This window comes from Arvicanthis niloticus, chromosome 6 (assembly GCF_011762505.2).
Source record: "Arvicanthis niloticus isolate mArvNil1 chromosome 6, mArvNil1.pat.X, whole genome shotgun sequence".
Lineage (NCBI taxonomy): Eukaryota > Metazoa > Chordata > Mammalia > Rodentia > Muridae > Arvicanthis > Arvicanthis niloticus.
The window spans coordinates 25,627,910-25,642,925 of NC_047663.1; the positions used below are offsets into that span (position 1 = coordinate 25,627,910).

At 47.0% G+C, this 15,016-nt stretch overlaps 1 protein-coding gene across 1 annotated transcript in view; it reads right to left on the reverse strand.

Annotated features, from left to right (window-relative positions):
* Window positions 1–7,114: 7,114 nt before the first annotated feature.
* The window catches only part of Skap1 (src kinase associated phosphoprotein 1), a 294,139-nt gene continuing 286,237 nt past the window's right edge, over window positions 7,115–15,016 (reverse strand). Inside the window, exons 12-13 of the mRNA XM_076935898.1 lie at window positions 11,138–11,246; window positions 7,115–7,255 (exon numbers count right to left, since the gene is read on the reverse strand). Of these exons, the coding sequence (XP_076792013.1) occupies window positions 11,145–11,246 (102 nt within the window). The 3' untranslated portion in view covers window positions 7,115–7,255; window positions 11,138–11,144. The remainder of the gene's footprint in view (window positions 7,256–11,137; window positions 11,247–15,016) is intronic.

Here is a 15,016-nt window from a genome sequence, read left to right on the forward strand (position 1 = left end):
CAAAGGCGACAAGCCTACTATAGTGGTACTAGGATGGCCAGCACTTCACAGAAGGGGGTGAGCATAACAGAGGCAGACTGCATGGTGGTAAGAGATCACTGGAGAGTTGGTAAGGGGTTTTCCTCATGAGAGCTTCTTTGATTATGGGAAACCACCAACTAGAAGTTCAAGTCTTTCCTGCACTTTAGCTAACTAACCACTTTTTCTCTCATTCCAAAGGGGCCAGTGTGTCAGTTCTTCCCATAAATACGATAAGCTTGTGTGTCTCTTCCCTTAGTGGCTACGTAAGTAGGAGAATCCTGGCCCACCAGCAAGCCTGACCTGAGGCCCTCAGGCAGAAGGCCTAGAATAGCAAGAGCCCCAGGCAGTCTGTTTGAGGCAGTGTTGGAGGCAGTGCAACCTGCCCGCTGTAAGCTACAAGACTTAGATATATTCTGCCAATTAGGGCACATCTGTTCAGAATGCTGAAAGGCGGGCACTGTCTCTTTAAGAGCCATCCCACTCCTCTCCTTGAGTGATGAGGGCTGAGAGCACCAGGGAGTCAGATGCTGATTAAACAGTCCTACTGCCGAGCTCTGTTAGAAAATTACTGTAATTATGATCTAGTCCCAGCAGAGGGATGAGTTCCAATCCTGCTAATAACCCTTCCAGGTGCCTCAGCTTCAGTGCCCAGGGGAGGCAGCATCGACAGGGCTCTGGCTGGCATTGCAGCAGGCGCTGGCCCTCCTGTGTGGTCTGCACAGGCAAACACAACAAAGGCACCAGACCCTCATCCTGTCTCTGGGTCTCCTGAGAGGGTGGTGGATTTTGGTTGTTTTTTTTTTGTTGTTGTTGTTGTTTGTTTTGTTTTGTTTCTTTGTTTTGTGTTTTGGTTCTTGACAGAGCTCCTGGGAGTCATTTTGTATGAGAAAACTTTCTTCTAAACTAACAGTGACAGTGACGACCGACCCGGGGAAATCACAACCTCGGGACAACAAGCCTGCCTCGAATCCCCCTCTTCTGTCAGGGGTGGATGTGGGTGTGGGTGTGTGTGGGGGGGGTGCTGCAGTCAGCAACCCCAAGTGTTACGTGCAGAACCAGTCTCACTGAGCTCAGGGATTCGAAAGGCTCCAGGGCGACATGATCCTTTGAGCTGCATAAAAATGTTGCTGGGTCTCTGCCTCTTGCTCTGAAGTAGTATTTCGGTCCCAGTCAAGTGTTCTATGCTACCCTTCCAATTCCTGCCATGGAAGAGAGAGATAGGAGAAGTGACCACAGAGTTCCGACCAACAGGCCTGCAGCACTGAATGAACCCTTGAGGGTGGCCCTGGTCATTCAGACCCTGGCCACTTTCCCAGGTTGAATCTGCAGCGGTGCGGGGCTGGTGAGTTGAGCATGGAGCAGAAGCCTGCATGGAGCCTCAGTCCCGAAGCACCTGTGGGCTTATGTGCTGTCGTCAAGCTCTGCTGTGAACCACTTCTGTGAGCATCATCTCATGGCTAAAGCACAAACTTTTAGAAGGCAGGGTTTGGCTTTGAGACTTTTCTCAAGTGCAGGTGGGGCTGGGTAGAATTTCAATGCCAGGGATGTTTGGCGATGTCTGGAATCTTTTTTGTTGTTGTTGTTGTCATAAATGAGGGTGTGTGAGGGGTTGGAGGCAGTGAGATGATAGTGACGACCAGGGATGCTGTTGAATGTCCTCTGGAGCCCTCAACAAAACAGAATTCTCTGACCTATGGCCAGATGTGGTGGCTCCCTCAGTCCCAACACTAAGGAGACTGAAGCAGGATCGCCGTGGGTATGAGGCTATCCTGGACTATGTCTTGAATCCCAGAGCAGTCTGGACTACAGACTGAAATCCCATTTCTAAGAAAAGCAAGGGAATGTAGCCTGATACAGTGTTTGCCTAATATGTAGGAAGTCCTGGGGTACAGGCCCCAGCTCTGCGTAAATGGGGTGGTAGTGGCATGTGCCTGAAGGGTTAAAAAGTCAAGGCCATCTTCAGCAATACAGGGAATGTGACTTTAGCCTGGCTCAACAAAACAACACTTTACAACTCAGCATGCCAAGGTTGAGAAACACGACTCTGCTGCCCCTCAACTTGAGATGTTGAAGAAATGACCCAAGTGTCCAAGCGCCAGGTGCCTTCTTAGAGGGTGCCAGCCCTGGGGGGCAGTGGTGTGTGCACGCTGCCTCAGAATTCACATCACAACGAGGCCAAATGGCCACTGGATGAAAGGGAAACGTTTGCAGCCTGCTTTCTGTTCCATGATGACCAGCTGCTCACCATCAGGTGGAGAGTGTCTGCAGTGGGGAGCAGATGCCCTCTTTGAGGAGCAGCACTAGAAACCTCTTGGAACGCTCTCCGGTCACAGGAGGCAAGGAAGTGCCCTACTGTTGCCCGGTGCCACGAGCCATTTTCCTTCAGTGGCACTTGGCCAGGTGGAAATGTGGAGGGTTGTAATGGGACCCCAGGAGGGAACAGAACACACACAGCTGCTGACTGTGGGCCAGCTCCACAAGAGCCCCATGCCAGAGACAGCAGTCTCTGAACAGCCTGGCCGTCAGGAAAAGGAAGCCTCATTGGCAAGTTTACTGAGAAGCCAGCCCTGCAGGAGAAAGGACTTCCTTCATTGGAAGGGACATTGCCAGGCCTCATGCCAGGAGAGCTGGGTCATCTCTAGTGCCTGACGCCCACGCTCAGTTTGTCTTATTTTTATTGTGCACACACATCCCAGTAAACACTAGCACCCTCCTCCACTTTCAAAAGTGTCTTAGTTTGGATCTGGGCATGGTGGTGTACCTGTGTCACCTGAGCTATTCTGGGAGCAGAAACAGAAGGACCATCAACTCAAGGCCATCTTGGGCAGCTTAGATCCTGCCTGTCTCAAAAGGGGGATGTGGCAAAGTGGTAGAGTCTGTCATTCTGGCATCTGAGAGGCAGAGGCAGGAGGATCTCAAATTTTGAGGTCAGCCTGGGCTTCTCAGTGAGACCTCAAAAACAGCAGAAAACTGTCTCAATTATGAAACTAGAAGAACACTCTATTGTACCTTTCTCTCCTAACAATGTTTTTCCTTCATTATACGTATGTAAAATTTTTGTACCAAAAGGGGTACACCTTAGACTGAGGTGTGGGCTTGTGAGATGGCCCCACCTAACCTGCTGAGTTCAATTCTCGGGACCCACAAGGTGGGAAGCGTGAACAAACACCAGTAAGCTGTCCTCTGGCCTTGGGCTCTGTGACCTCACACCTTCCCCTGGGAAATATAATTTTAAGATGGAAAAGAGTCAGCGATTCAATCTCAATGGTGGTATCAATTCACAACGGCATGTTTTCTGACTGGGGTACATAATTGAAATCCCTTGGAAAAGAGAATTTTTTTTTTTTTTCTTTTTTAAGGTGGGAGTTTGAAACTCCCTCGAAATGTCTGTAAATCCCAATGGGAAACCCAATAGGTGGATGGGAGGAACGAGGGTAATCTACACACTAGAAAATGAGTTTGGGTCACTGGGCTGTGCCACCTGACGAGCCTCTGAGCAGAGGCCGATTTTCCTGAAGTCAGCCTCCAGATTTTGACACTGCTCTGGGAGTCGACAAATTCACACCACTCAACATTACCGATTCATCCTTCCAGAACTGCTGCTGGCAGCTTAGGGTGGGGGAGGAAGTCTGCACCACATGGCTGGGATGGGACTTTTTTGTTTGTTTGTTTGCCAAAGATAAAACTGTTGATGTCCGAGTTTTGTTCTTAATATACAAAGAAGTTACTCTTTTTTTTTTTTTTTCTTTACTTTCCCTGCCTCTTCTAGACAGAATCACACTATGTAGTGCAGTTTGGCTATGTTTAATATTTCAAGCATATTTGGTGATTTCATAACATCCCGAACAATGCAGACCAACGCTCTAGTTCTGAGTTAGAGTCTCTGGTGAGGGTGAGGGTTGGTAAATTCTGAATAAGAGATTGCCTGTGGGGTGAGCGTGGTCATCCACACCTGTGATCCCAGCACTCTGGAGGCGAAGGCAGGACATTCAGTTTAAGGTCATCCTTGGGTATACAGTGAGTTTGAGGCCAGTCTGGGCTGTGTGAGACCCTGTCACAAAGAAAGCCCAACGACAGAAATAGCTGTAAAATAAAGATACACATTTGCCTCCTAAATTTAGGATCTTAGATTTTTTTTTAACATAATGTCAAGGGAGGAAAATCCTTCACTCTGTTTCACTCACAGGGACAACTGGTTAAGAAACCATCCTATGTGTACTGCCACCATTTCAGTGGCCAGATGTCCTAGTTATCCAGTTAGGGGCAGGTAGCAAGGTGGGGGACTGGGTTAGTGGAGTCAAACATAGAAATGGATGTCTGATTGGGCAGTTGCCATCTCAGAGGGTTGGTTGAGACCTTGGGCTGCCTGGGGCGTAGTTTATTGTGTGAGATTTAGTTTCAACTGCTGTAGGAGTTTGTTTCCCTAAGGTTCACTCTCCTTTAGGGTATTCCCTCCTGGGAGCCCCTTACTCTTGAGGGTTTGTCTCCACTTTTCCTTAATCTAAATTTTCTCTGGGGGGAAAACCCACAAACATAAAACAATTCTCCCTTGGGGGGAGGGGAAACCCAAAAATTAAATCAGCCTCCTTCAGGATTTTCTTCCAACAGAAAATACCCTTCAGCTTGTGGATAGAATCATCTCACCAAACCCGCTTCACCTCTCCTTAAATGTCAGGGTCAGAACAGTTGCTGGCTAGATTTCCCACCCTGCTGGATTGGCTCAGAACTCACCATGCATACCAGCATACCAGGGTGGCCTGTAACTTTGTTTTTTTTTTTTTTGTTTGTTTGTTTTTGTTTTTTTTTTTTTTTTTTTTGGTTTTTCGAGACAGGGTTTCTCTGTATAGCCCGGGCTGTCCTGGAACTCACTCTGTAGACCAGGCTGGCCTCGAACTCAGAAATCCGCCTGCCTCTGCCTCCCAAGTGCTGGGATTAAAGGCGTGCGCCACCACTGCCCGGCTGGCCTGTAACTTTGTAATGATTCTCTTGCCTCTGCCTCCAGAGTACTGGGCTTATAGGTTTGTAGACCATGCCCTGCTGAGGACAGATTCCCAAGATGATGCTTTCTTTATATCTTCCTCCCTCCCTCCCTCCCTTCCTGCCCTAAATTTTAACTGTTAGAAAGACCAGAGGTCTGAGTATGGTTATCTTCCTATGGTGCACAGAAAAAAGAGACATTTGCAATTAGGCAAGTGATGGTTTCCTTAGCTATAGAAATTGTAAGGTGCAGAAGGCATCACCCTACTAAGGGACTGTTTTAAATGCCGGAAGCAATGGCCATATGTCCCCGTGATTAAGAGCATGGGCCAGTGCAGGGAGTGATGGAGTCTTCTCATTCTCTTTCCCTTTTCAACTCCCCACTTCACCCTCTCTCCTGGGGTGGGGGATCCCCCTTTCTGGTATCTGACTCAAAGAAGTCCCACAGTCATGTTCTTCCTACCTAGTCTTTCAGAGTGGGACTCTGGGGGTTTCCCAAGGAAGGATGGGTGGGCATAGGAGATGTTTGTGGTAAACACTGAACAATACCCATTGTTCTTACCTGTGGGTTGCGATTGGTGGGAAGGTTCCTAAAGCAGTAGGCAATTGGTTCTCTCTGGTTCACCTGCTCATATACTGCCACCTAGTGGTTGTCTCTCCTTCTAGCACCCTGGGTAATAGGGGATGTTATAGATACTTCTTCAGTGAGACCCCCTAGACCCAAACTGTCCCATGCTTCTTACCTCCTTATTTATATACATAAATTGTTTCCCTTTATTTTAATCTCTGGGTCTGGAAGTGAGTAATTAGCATATGGGGTTTTTTTTGTCTTTTTTTTTCCACTTTGACAAACTTGGAATCTCCCGCCACCCCTGTGTGCTGCCTGGATTCTCCCCTGTGGTGATGGCAAGATGAGAACTTGCTTACAATGTGTCCCTGACAGAGGTGGGAAAGGCCTCTGCCAATGCAGGGGTGCTCCGCATATGCAGTTTTGATATACAATTTCTATAGCTGCTCGGGTGCTTGTCTTGCAAAATGTCTCGTGTAGAGTCTGGCAACAACAGCCAGCCCTTACTGAGCGGTTACCACGCGCCAGGTTCTTCTCCAAGTACAGAGAACTTGACAAACCCCTTCATCTCCCTAATTACCCAGTGACCTGCTGAGAGGGAAAGCTCACCTCTTCTTCACAGAAGAAACGGAGGCACCAAATGCCAACACATCATACAAGGGAAAATGAGATTTATTCCCAGGTTATGAAGCTCTGGCGTTTGTGTTCCCAACCACTGTTCTGTTGCCTTGTCAATGCACAGAACTAGGTGCAGGTGACGCTAAGGGAGAAGGAGTCCCTGTATTAGAGAGCCCCTCTTGTCCTCAGCCCATGTGGCACTCCATCACTGAAGACCACAGTGCGCACAAAGGTGCTCTCCAACGCGCTGATTTCCAGGCGCTGCTATGTCTCAGAGGTTCATCACAGAAGAAACAACAAAGTAGCCAACCAAAGACAGTCTGAGGACCTGACCAGACAGACACTAGTTGTCCTGGGTTCCAGAGATGACTGTCCTGAAAGACAGTCAAAAAATCTCCTTCCCTGTCTGGGCTTTTGCTTTCACTCTGACTGTCCCTTCCCACTTTGCAGATGGTAAGAATACTTAACAGTGGCATGTTGATACCATTAAAACTTAACATTTGCTTATTACCTAGTTTTATTCATTCATGTGTGTGGGTATACACGTGCCATGGTACACGTGTGTAGGTCAGAGGACAATTTGTGGGAACAGGTTCTCTCCTACTGTGTGAGTCCTGGGGACTGAGCTCAGGCCATCAGGTTTCCATGGCAGCAGGTGCTCTTACCCACTGAGCCATCTTGCCAACCCTTGATATTATATCAGGAAAGAACTCAGCCCCATCACACAAGGCAAAGAAACAAATCCAAACTTTATTTGTGCTCTGCAAGCCACGACCCACCGGTGACGTCTTCCTTCCATGATTCCCTTCGTTGCTGTCTTCTTTGTAGCAGGCTTGTAGAAAAGGCTTATGGGTGTGAGGACACAGAAAGGACAATAAGCTAGAAGCTGGCTGCTTGAGGAACAGGTTTGATGAACTGTCTTCTTCCTACTTGTCTTATTAGTGGCTTAAAGTCACATGAAGCAGCAGAGTCTTGGCTCTGTTCAGCGAAGAGAAGAATCCATGGCCAGGGTAGGGAATGGGAGTTTTTGATGGTCTGTTTCTTCCTCAGGGTAGGATAGAAGATATGTTCCTTAAAGGATAAGAAAGGGAAATTTTCTTTTTATGACTAGGATATAGAAGCATGGGTAGGGTGCAGCTCAGCCACTAGCGTGCTTGCCTAGTGCATGAGAAGCCCTGGAGTCAGCCCCCAGCATGGCACCGACTGGGTATAGGGGTGCACATCTCTCACTCCAGTACTCAGGAGGTAGAGGCAGGAGGATCAGATGTTTAATGTCATCCTCAGTTATATAGCAAGTAACTGAAGCCAGCCTAAGATATATAAGATCATGTTTCAAAAAAATAATGGGGCTAGAGAGATGACCCAGAGGTTAAAAACACTGGCTGCTCTTCCAGAGGTCCTGGGTTCAATTCCCAGCACTCACATGGCGGCTCACAACTGTCTGTAACACCAGTTCCAGGGGATCTGACACCCTCACACAGACACACATGCGGGCAAAACATCAGTGCACATAAAATTAAAGTAAATTATATATATAAAATAATAACAACAAAAAACACCCCCCCCCAAAAAAAAAGGGGGGTGGAGAAAAGTCTGGAGAGATGGCTCAGTGGTCAAGGACATGTCCTGCTATTGCAGAAGACCTGAGTTTGGTTCCCAGCACTTACATGGTGGCTTACAGTCATTCATTAATCCAGTTTCAGGGGACCCAGCGCCCTCTTCTGGTCTCCATAGGTACCTACACTCATGTCTACAACCCCCATAATTAAAAAGTAATAAAAATAAAAATTTAAAAGATAGATTTACAAATGGCAGTAAACCCTTTTCCTGTTACGACTCCCAGTCTCGGAGTCGTGTGTGTGTGTGTGTGTGTGTGTGTGTGTGTGTATGTGTGTGTTTCTGTCCTTAGAGGTGATTCTGTTCTTTCTCCTTCCAGAGGTGTTTCATATATGTATAAACAAATAGCTCTGTGGATCTACTGTGCATGGTCTTTCGAGACAAGGTCTCACTCTGTAATCCAGCTGCTCTGTTACTCAAGCCACATCTGAGGCTGGTTTAGAATCTAGGTCAGTCCTCCTGATTTCTGGGATTATAGGCACGTGCCATAAACAACAGCTTTCCACTCCCCATCGCTGCGAGGAGGCACGGTTGACCTGCCCACCATGGCTGACCTTTGTACTCACTGATATATCTTGAAACCTATTTGTCACAGCGCCCCCTTTGCTTTTACTGCTGGGGAGTATTCGAATCTCCAAATGCCCTACAGTTTCTTGCCTGTTCCTTTGGAATTCAGTTTGTCTCTAATCCTTTCCTATACAAATGCCCGTGCTCAGGTCTGCACCGTTTGGCATGTGTGCAAAGGACAGCCGTGGCACGGGCTCCTAAAAGAGGAAGTGTTAGGTTTAGAGGGAATGAAGAGCCGCATTTTAAATAAATGGCAAAGTGGGGGAAAAGTGTTCTGTTTAGATTTGGCAGAAAAATTTCAACCTCTGTGTGTCTGTGGCCAGTAAACCGTCCTCTCTGGGGAAGTCATGAAGTCAAACCTGGGACAACAGGCCTGAGCTGGGGCTCTGTGACCGCACAAGAGCATCGGGAGCAGCAAGGTCTGTCTTATGTATGTTCCTGAATGAGTTCACTCCGCTGTTGCAGCTATAGAGGGGCCTGGGTGGGAAGACTCCATGGATAGATCCTATCACTGACACACTGATGGTATTTCCCTGCAATAAAGGCTGACCCTATTTTCAGCCGGAAGATGGAAATACTGATGTCAAGCTAGTCATGAATACTCTCCTTTACCATTCTAAATTCTAAGCCCACTGACCACCAAAGTGGCTTCCATTGCTACCCCACCCAAGCCAAGCATTCCTGCTACTTTAAAACACCATATGGGGCCAGCCAGCTCAGTGACAGAGCACTTTACTAGTATGCAGAAAGTCCTGGATTCAATTCCCAGTAACACGTACAGACACACACACATACACACACACACACACACACACACACACAATAAAAAAAAAAAAACCCAAAACCTACCACATCATGGTGTTCTTGCTCATAAAGCTTAATGCATATTCTTTATTACCTAAAAGTTACATCTCTATATATTGTGGGTCTTGATCTGCAGCCCAGGATGGCCTCGAACTCAAGATCCTCCTGCCTCAGCCTCCCAAGTAGCTGTTAAAAGTTAATTTGATTATATTCCTAGGAATCCTAATAAAAGACTGAAAATTTCTATGGGTATGGTGTGCAGTGTTATGAATGTGATGGTGTAGGTGTGTGCACATGTATGTGCTGGTACTCATGTACATATGTCTACGTATGTGGAGGCCAGAGGTCAGTGTTGGCTCTTTTTCCTGAGTTGCTTTCCAACTTCTTTAAAAAAGATTGAATTTTATATGTATGGTTGTTTGGCCTGTAGATACATCTGTGTGTCACGTACGTGCAGAGTCCACAGAAGTCAGGAGAGGGCGTTGAATCTCTTGGAACTAGGGTTGTGAGCTGCCATGTGGGTACCGGGAATGGAACCCTGGTCCTCTGGAAGGGTAACCAGTGCTTATAAATGCTGAGCCATCTCTACAGCCTGTCTCCCTCTCTGCTAAACCAAGCAGAATGCTATGACTTCCTTAGAGACTGCTGGGTACTAACCAACATGCTAGAACACTAAAACAGGTCTTGGAGATCAAACTCAGGTTCTCCGGAAGAGAAGTACATGTTCTTAAACACTTCACTGGCTCTCCAGTGTTATACAACAGGATAGGCTATGCTGGCCTTGAACTCACGATCTTTCTGCTGCAGCTTCCCTAGCACTGGCAGCACAGGGACATGCCACCATGCCTGTATCTTTAGTAGTGAGACACCCCCTTTTGAAGCTGGACACAAGCTTACTTAGAGCAAAGTTTGTTTTTTGTGTCCAGCTTGAGTGTTTCTATGGTCAGGCAGTCCAGGAGTGGAAGAGTTGTGTAGAAAGCCCATGAAGTGTCCTCAGAGAGGTGTGCCCTGCCCTTCCGCTGCCTTTATCATCTTTCCACCGACTAGGATGGCAACACAGGAAGCAGAGCTGAAGCATCCATCTTGGCCAGCCTGGGGAATACTGGCCATACACAGTGGGGCCCAAGGAGAAGCTTCACAGAACCCAAATGCCTCTGGCCATTTGCTTCTAAATTTATCCAAAGGGACAACATTAATTCATTGATCAAGTCATTGTTATTTTGAATTTTCTTCCACTATTGGTTGAGTCCAGTGCTAAGTGACCCAGTCCCTAAACTTAGGAAAACACAATTCTACACTCTTCCCCTGACCCTGGGTCTCATATAGCCCAGGCTGACTCAGAATTTGCTATGTAGCTGAGGATAACCTTGAACTTCTGATCCTTCTGTTCTACCTCCCAAGGGCTTAGGTTATAGGTGTGTGCCAGCATGTCCAGTTTTATGTTTATGTCGTGCTGGGGATGAGCGTAGGCTTCAAGCATGCCAGCTATGCAGTCTACCAACCCATCTGAGCTGCATCTCTAGTCTACCCATTTTCTTTTCTTTTTTCTCTTTCCTTCCTTCCTTCCTTCCTTCCTTCCTTCCTTCCTTCCTTTCTTTTTCTTTTTTTTTTTCAAGACAAGATTTCTTTTTGTACCCCTAGCTGTCCTAGAACTCACTCTGTAGACCAGGCTGGCCTTGAACTCAGAGATCCACCTGCCTCTGCCTCCTGAATGCTGGGACTAAAGGCGTGCACCACCACTGCCTGGCTCTCATTTCCTTCTTCACTTTAACTTATTTATTTAGTATATTTGAATCTTTGAGAATATTATACATGTTATTGTTCACACCTGCCCCCTTTCATCTGATTTATTAATATCATTTTTGGAGAGGAAAGAAAGGCTGCTTCATTGACGACCTCACAGCTAGTGACGTTATGCCCAACAAACTCCACTAAAGGGCAGCTCTCAGATGCCGACGCTGATACCTGGGCTTCATCTTCCTTCCGTTTCAAAGGCGGTGGTGAGATAGTCCTTTGGAACAATCCCGATGACGCTGTTCAGTTCTCCTACCCACCAGCCATACATGTTATACTCCTGAAAAGGGAAAAGGAGATGGTGGTGGTTGGATAAACACTTGTATAAATCTTACACTGTGACAGTGCTGGGAGAGGCAGTGGCTGGTTTCTTTGCTGGCTTCCAGAAGGAACTGTGAACACCCTTCCCAAGATCATCTATAGAACATAAAATTGGGGCTGGGGATTTAGCTCAGTGGGAGGGCGCAAGGCCGGCAAGCACAAGGACCTGGGTTCGGTCCTCAGCTCTGGAAAAAAAAAAAAAAAAAAAGATTATCTATTGAACATAAGCTCATCTTAGAACAAAGCCATCCAGAGGAGAAAAAGAAGCATGTTCATTTTGTTGTCATCCTCACCGCAGCATGATTGAGCATACTTGATGCCACTGCTGAACCTAAGAGCTTAAAATTTTTATTTTTAATTACGTGTGTGTGTGTGTCTGTGTGTGTGTGTTTGGGTGCCTGTGGAGGCCACAAGAAGGCATTGGATCCTTTGGAGCTGGAGTTACAGGGGGTTGGTTGGTTGTGAGCTGCTTACAAGGATGTTCGGAGGCAGACTCAGACTCAGGTCCTCAGCAAGAACAGCAAGTGTTTTTGTTTTTTAATAGAAACAAACACATTAACAAATTTATCTTATATTTATGAGCTGTCTTCAGCACATCAGAAGAGGGCATCAGATGATATGATGACATTACAGATGTTCATTTCCCACATGGTTGCTGGGAATTGAACTCAGGAACTCTGGAAGAGCAGTCAGTGCTCTTAGCCTCTGAACTGTTTCTCCAGCCCCTAACAGCTTTATATTTTTCTAAAGGTAGGGATTCACTATGCAGTCCAGGTTGGTCTTGAACTTTTGATCTTCCTGCCTCAGATTCCTGAGGGCTAGAGTTTTAGGTACGTACTGCCACACAAATGCTTTAAAAAAAAAATCTTTCCTCTGTCTGTCTCTCCCTCCCTCTTTTTGATACAGAGTCTTACTATGTAGCCTTGCCTGCCCTAGAACTCACTATATAGACCAGTGCAGATTTAAAGGCATAAAGCACTACATCTTACTTTTCTTCTTTTAAAAATAAGTTTATTATTATTTTTAATCATGTGTGTGTTTATGTGTGGGGGTGGGGGGACTTATGTGAGTACAGGTGCCCTTGGCGGGCAGAGGAGTCAGATCTTCCTAGAGAGTTAAAGGTGGTTGTGAGTCACCTGCTGTGGGTGCTGGGAATCGAACTCAGGTCTTCTGGAAGAGCGGTATGTGCTCTTAGATGCTGACCCATCTTTCTAGACTCCTTCCCTTTAACCAAGTGAATGCTATGGCTTCTTCAGAGAAGGCTGAACACTAGCTGAAATGCCAGAACATTAAAGGTATTTGGGGTGACAGGTCATAGTTCAAATCAATACTATCCATCAAGTGTCTTCCTTGTGCAGAGTTCTATCTGGGTTTCCTCAAGGGATAGAATGATGGTTTAAAACCCTGCTTGCTCTTTGGGAGTTTATGGGATAGAGTAATGGCTATTGGAGTCAGATAAGCTGGGAGCAAATTCTCAGTTGGCCATTTGGCAACCATGTGGCCTCAGGTTCTCCTTGTTTTACCTTCCTGATCTGCAGGGGTGGGGCTGTATCTCCCTCTCCATGTAGTAAGGATGGGAGTGGGACCACAGGGATAGGACAGTGTGCTTAGAAGAGGTGGGGGTGGGGGGGTGGGCAGGCATATCTATAACAACAGGAAGGTAATGAACGATTGGCGGGAATAAGAAAAGACCCAAGGATGTTTTATTTCAACTGGGTGTGGGGGAGCACATGCTACCCACATTTTATACTGCTGTGACTAAGGTTTAGGGGACAAAGAGCAGATTGGGGACGCGTTCCAATTAGGCTCCCCGGCTTTAATTAACTGGTGATGTTTTTGTTTCTAGTGTTACTCTGTTGCTTACCTTAAAAGGTAAACTGCCGAGCTGGACCTTGGTGATGCACACCTTTAGTCCCAGCACTCGGGAGGCAGAGGCAGGCAGATCTCTGAGTTCGAGGCCAGCCTGGTCTACAGAGTGAATTCCAGGATAGCCAGGGCTGCACAGAAAAACCCTGTCTTGAAAAACAAAACAACAAAATCCAAACAAACAGAAAGCAAAACACCAAGTACGTGTCCACCAAGCTGCCGGATCTCAGCCTGCCCTAAATCTAACCCATCAGCCTGCTCCCAACCCCAGCTCCACCCCCAGCTTCTGTCCCAGGCTCTTGACCTTAGTGAGTCTTAGTGACCCTCACTTATTCAGGCCAGAAACCCAAGTCCTTCCCAATGTCACCAGTCCCTTCTAATCAGTCCTGTGTGCTATTAGTTCCCTCTCCAAAAATTGACTGAAATCTGCTCACTTGTCCATTACCAATACCCTAGAGTCACATTACACTCTCACGGGGGATACAGAAACACTCCACAGTTGTTGTTCTTTGTGCCTGCACCCCTAGTTTCTTCACCAACTCTTCATCCTACAGGAGGACTTATAATTGCACAGAGAATGCTGCTACTGCATGGGAACCTTTTACTGTATATATGTGCGTGTGTGGGTTCTCACTGCCCCTTGACAACTTGTATTTTTGACACAGGGTCTCTCTCTACATCGCTTTTGCTGTATTTGAACTCGTTCTGTAGACCAGGCTGGGCTCGAGCTCACGATCCACGGCTGCTGCCTCCTGCGTGCTGGGATTAAAGGCATGTGCCACAATGCCTGGTTCCTGCCAAATTCTTTGTTTTTCAAACCCAGTATTTTTATTGGTTATTTGGAAATTTCACATAATGTATCTTGGTCATACCCACTTCACTTCCCAGTCTGCCTAGATCAGCCTCCCACCTTTGTGATCCCCCTCAAGTTCCAACCCCCTCCCCCAAACACAAGTCCAACTGTGTTTTCCATACATGGCCAGACCCTTAAAGAAAACCGAGTCCTTCTCCATCTGCATCCCTGCCAAAGACCTCAGCTGTGGAGAGCTACACTTCAGAGTCCTTATCACAATTTTAAAGAGTTTTCTCCGATGGCTTCCTGTCTAGACTGTTACTTTTTATGAGTGGAGGGAGACAGAGAGGGAGATAGGGGTTGGTACAAAAGCCTTCTAAGCCTTCTCTGAACTGTGAGTCTGTAGTCATCATTTTGCAGATACCACTGCAAAAGTAGCTTTCCCGCCCTTTATGCTCAGTGGGATCATGGAGCATGGACTTCCACGTGGTCTCCGGCATTGGCCTGTGCCACAGACCTCAGCATGGTCTCTGGTGATAGCACAGACCGTGAGCACCAACACAACCCTCTGCCGGAGCACGCATTCATCTTCCAACTTCTTAAAGGGTGGGTGAGGCTCCTGTGAGGTGCTAGGTGTTGTCACCCAACTCCTCAGTAGAACAGAACTCTCCTAGGCTGCTTCCACAGGCTACAGGTTCTCTCCTGCTTGGAGCCTGTCTTCTGTTTTTATAGTCTCTGTGTCTCCATGTCAAGCAGCCTTAAGACTTCCATTCCGAGTTATGTTCTAAGATGCAGCCCCCTGCCTCTCTGACTGTGTCTGAGGGTTCTGTTCTATTATCTACATTGAGGACCCTGTGCTTTCCCAGGAAAGAGTTCACCACAAAAGTGCTCTCTCTTTTTTCTTTTTATATAGCTTGTGTAGCCCAGGCTGACCTTGAACTCCTGATCCTCCTGCCTCCTGAGTGCTGGGACTACAGATGTTTACCACTACCCTAGCTTCCTTCTGTTGCTGTGAGAAAACACTTTGACCAAAAGCAATTTAGGGGAGTGTGGTGGTTTGAATGCTCCCG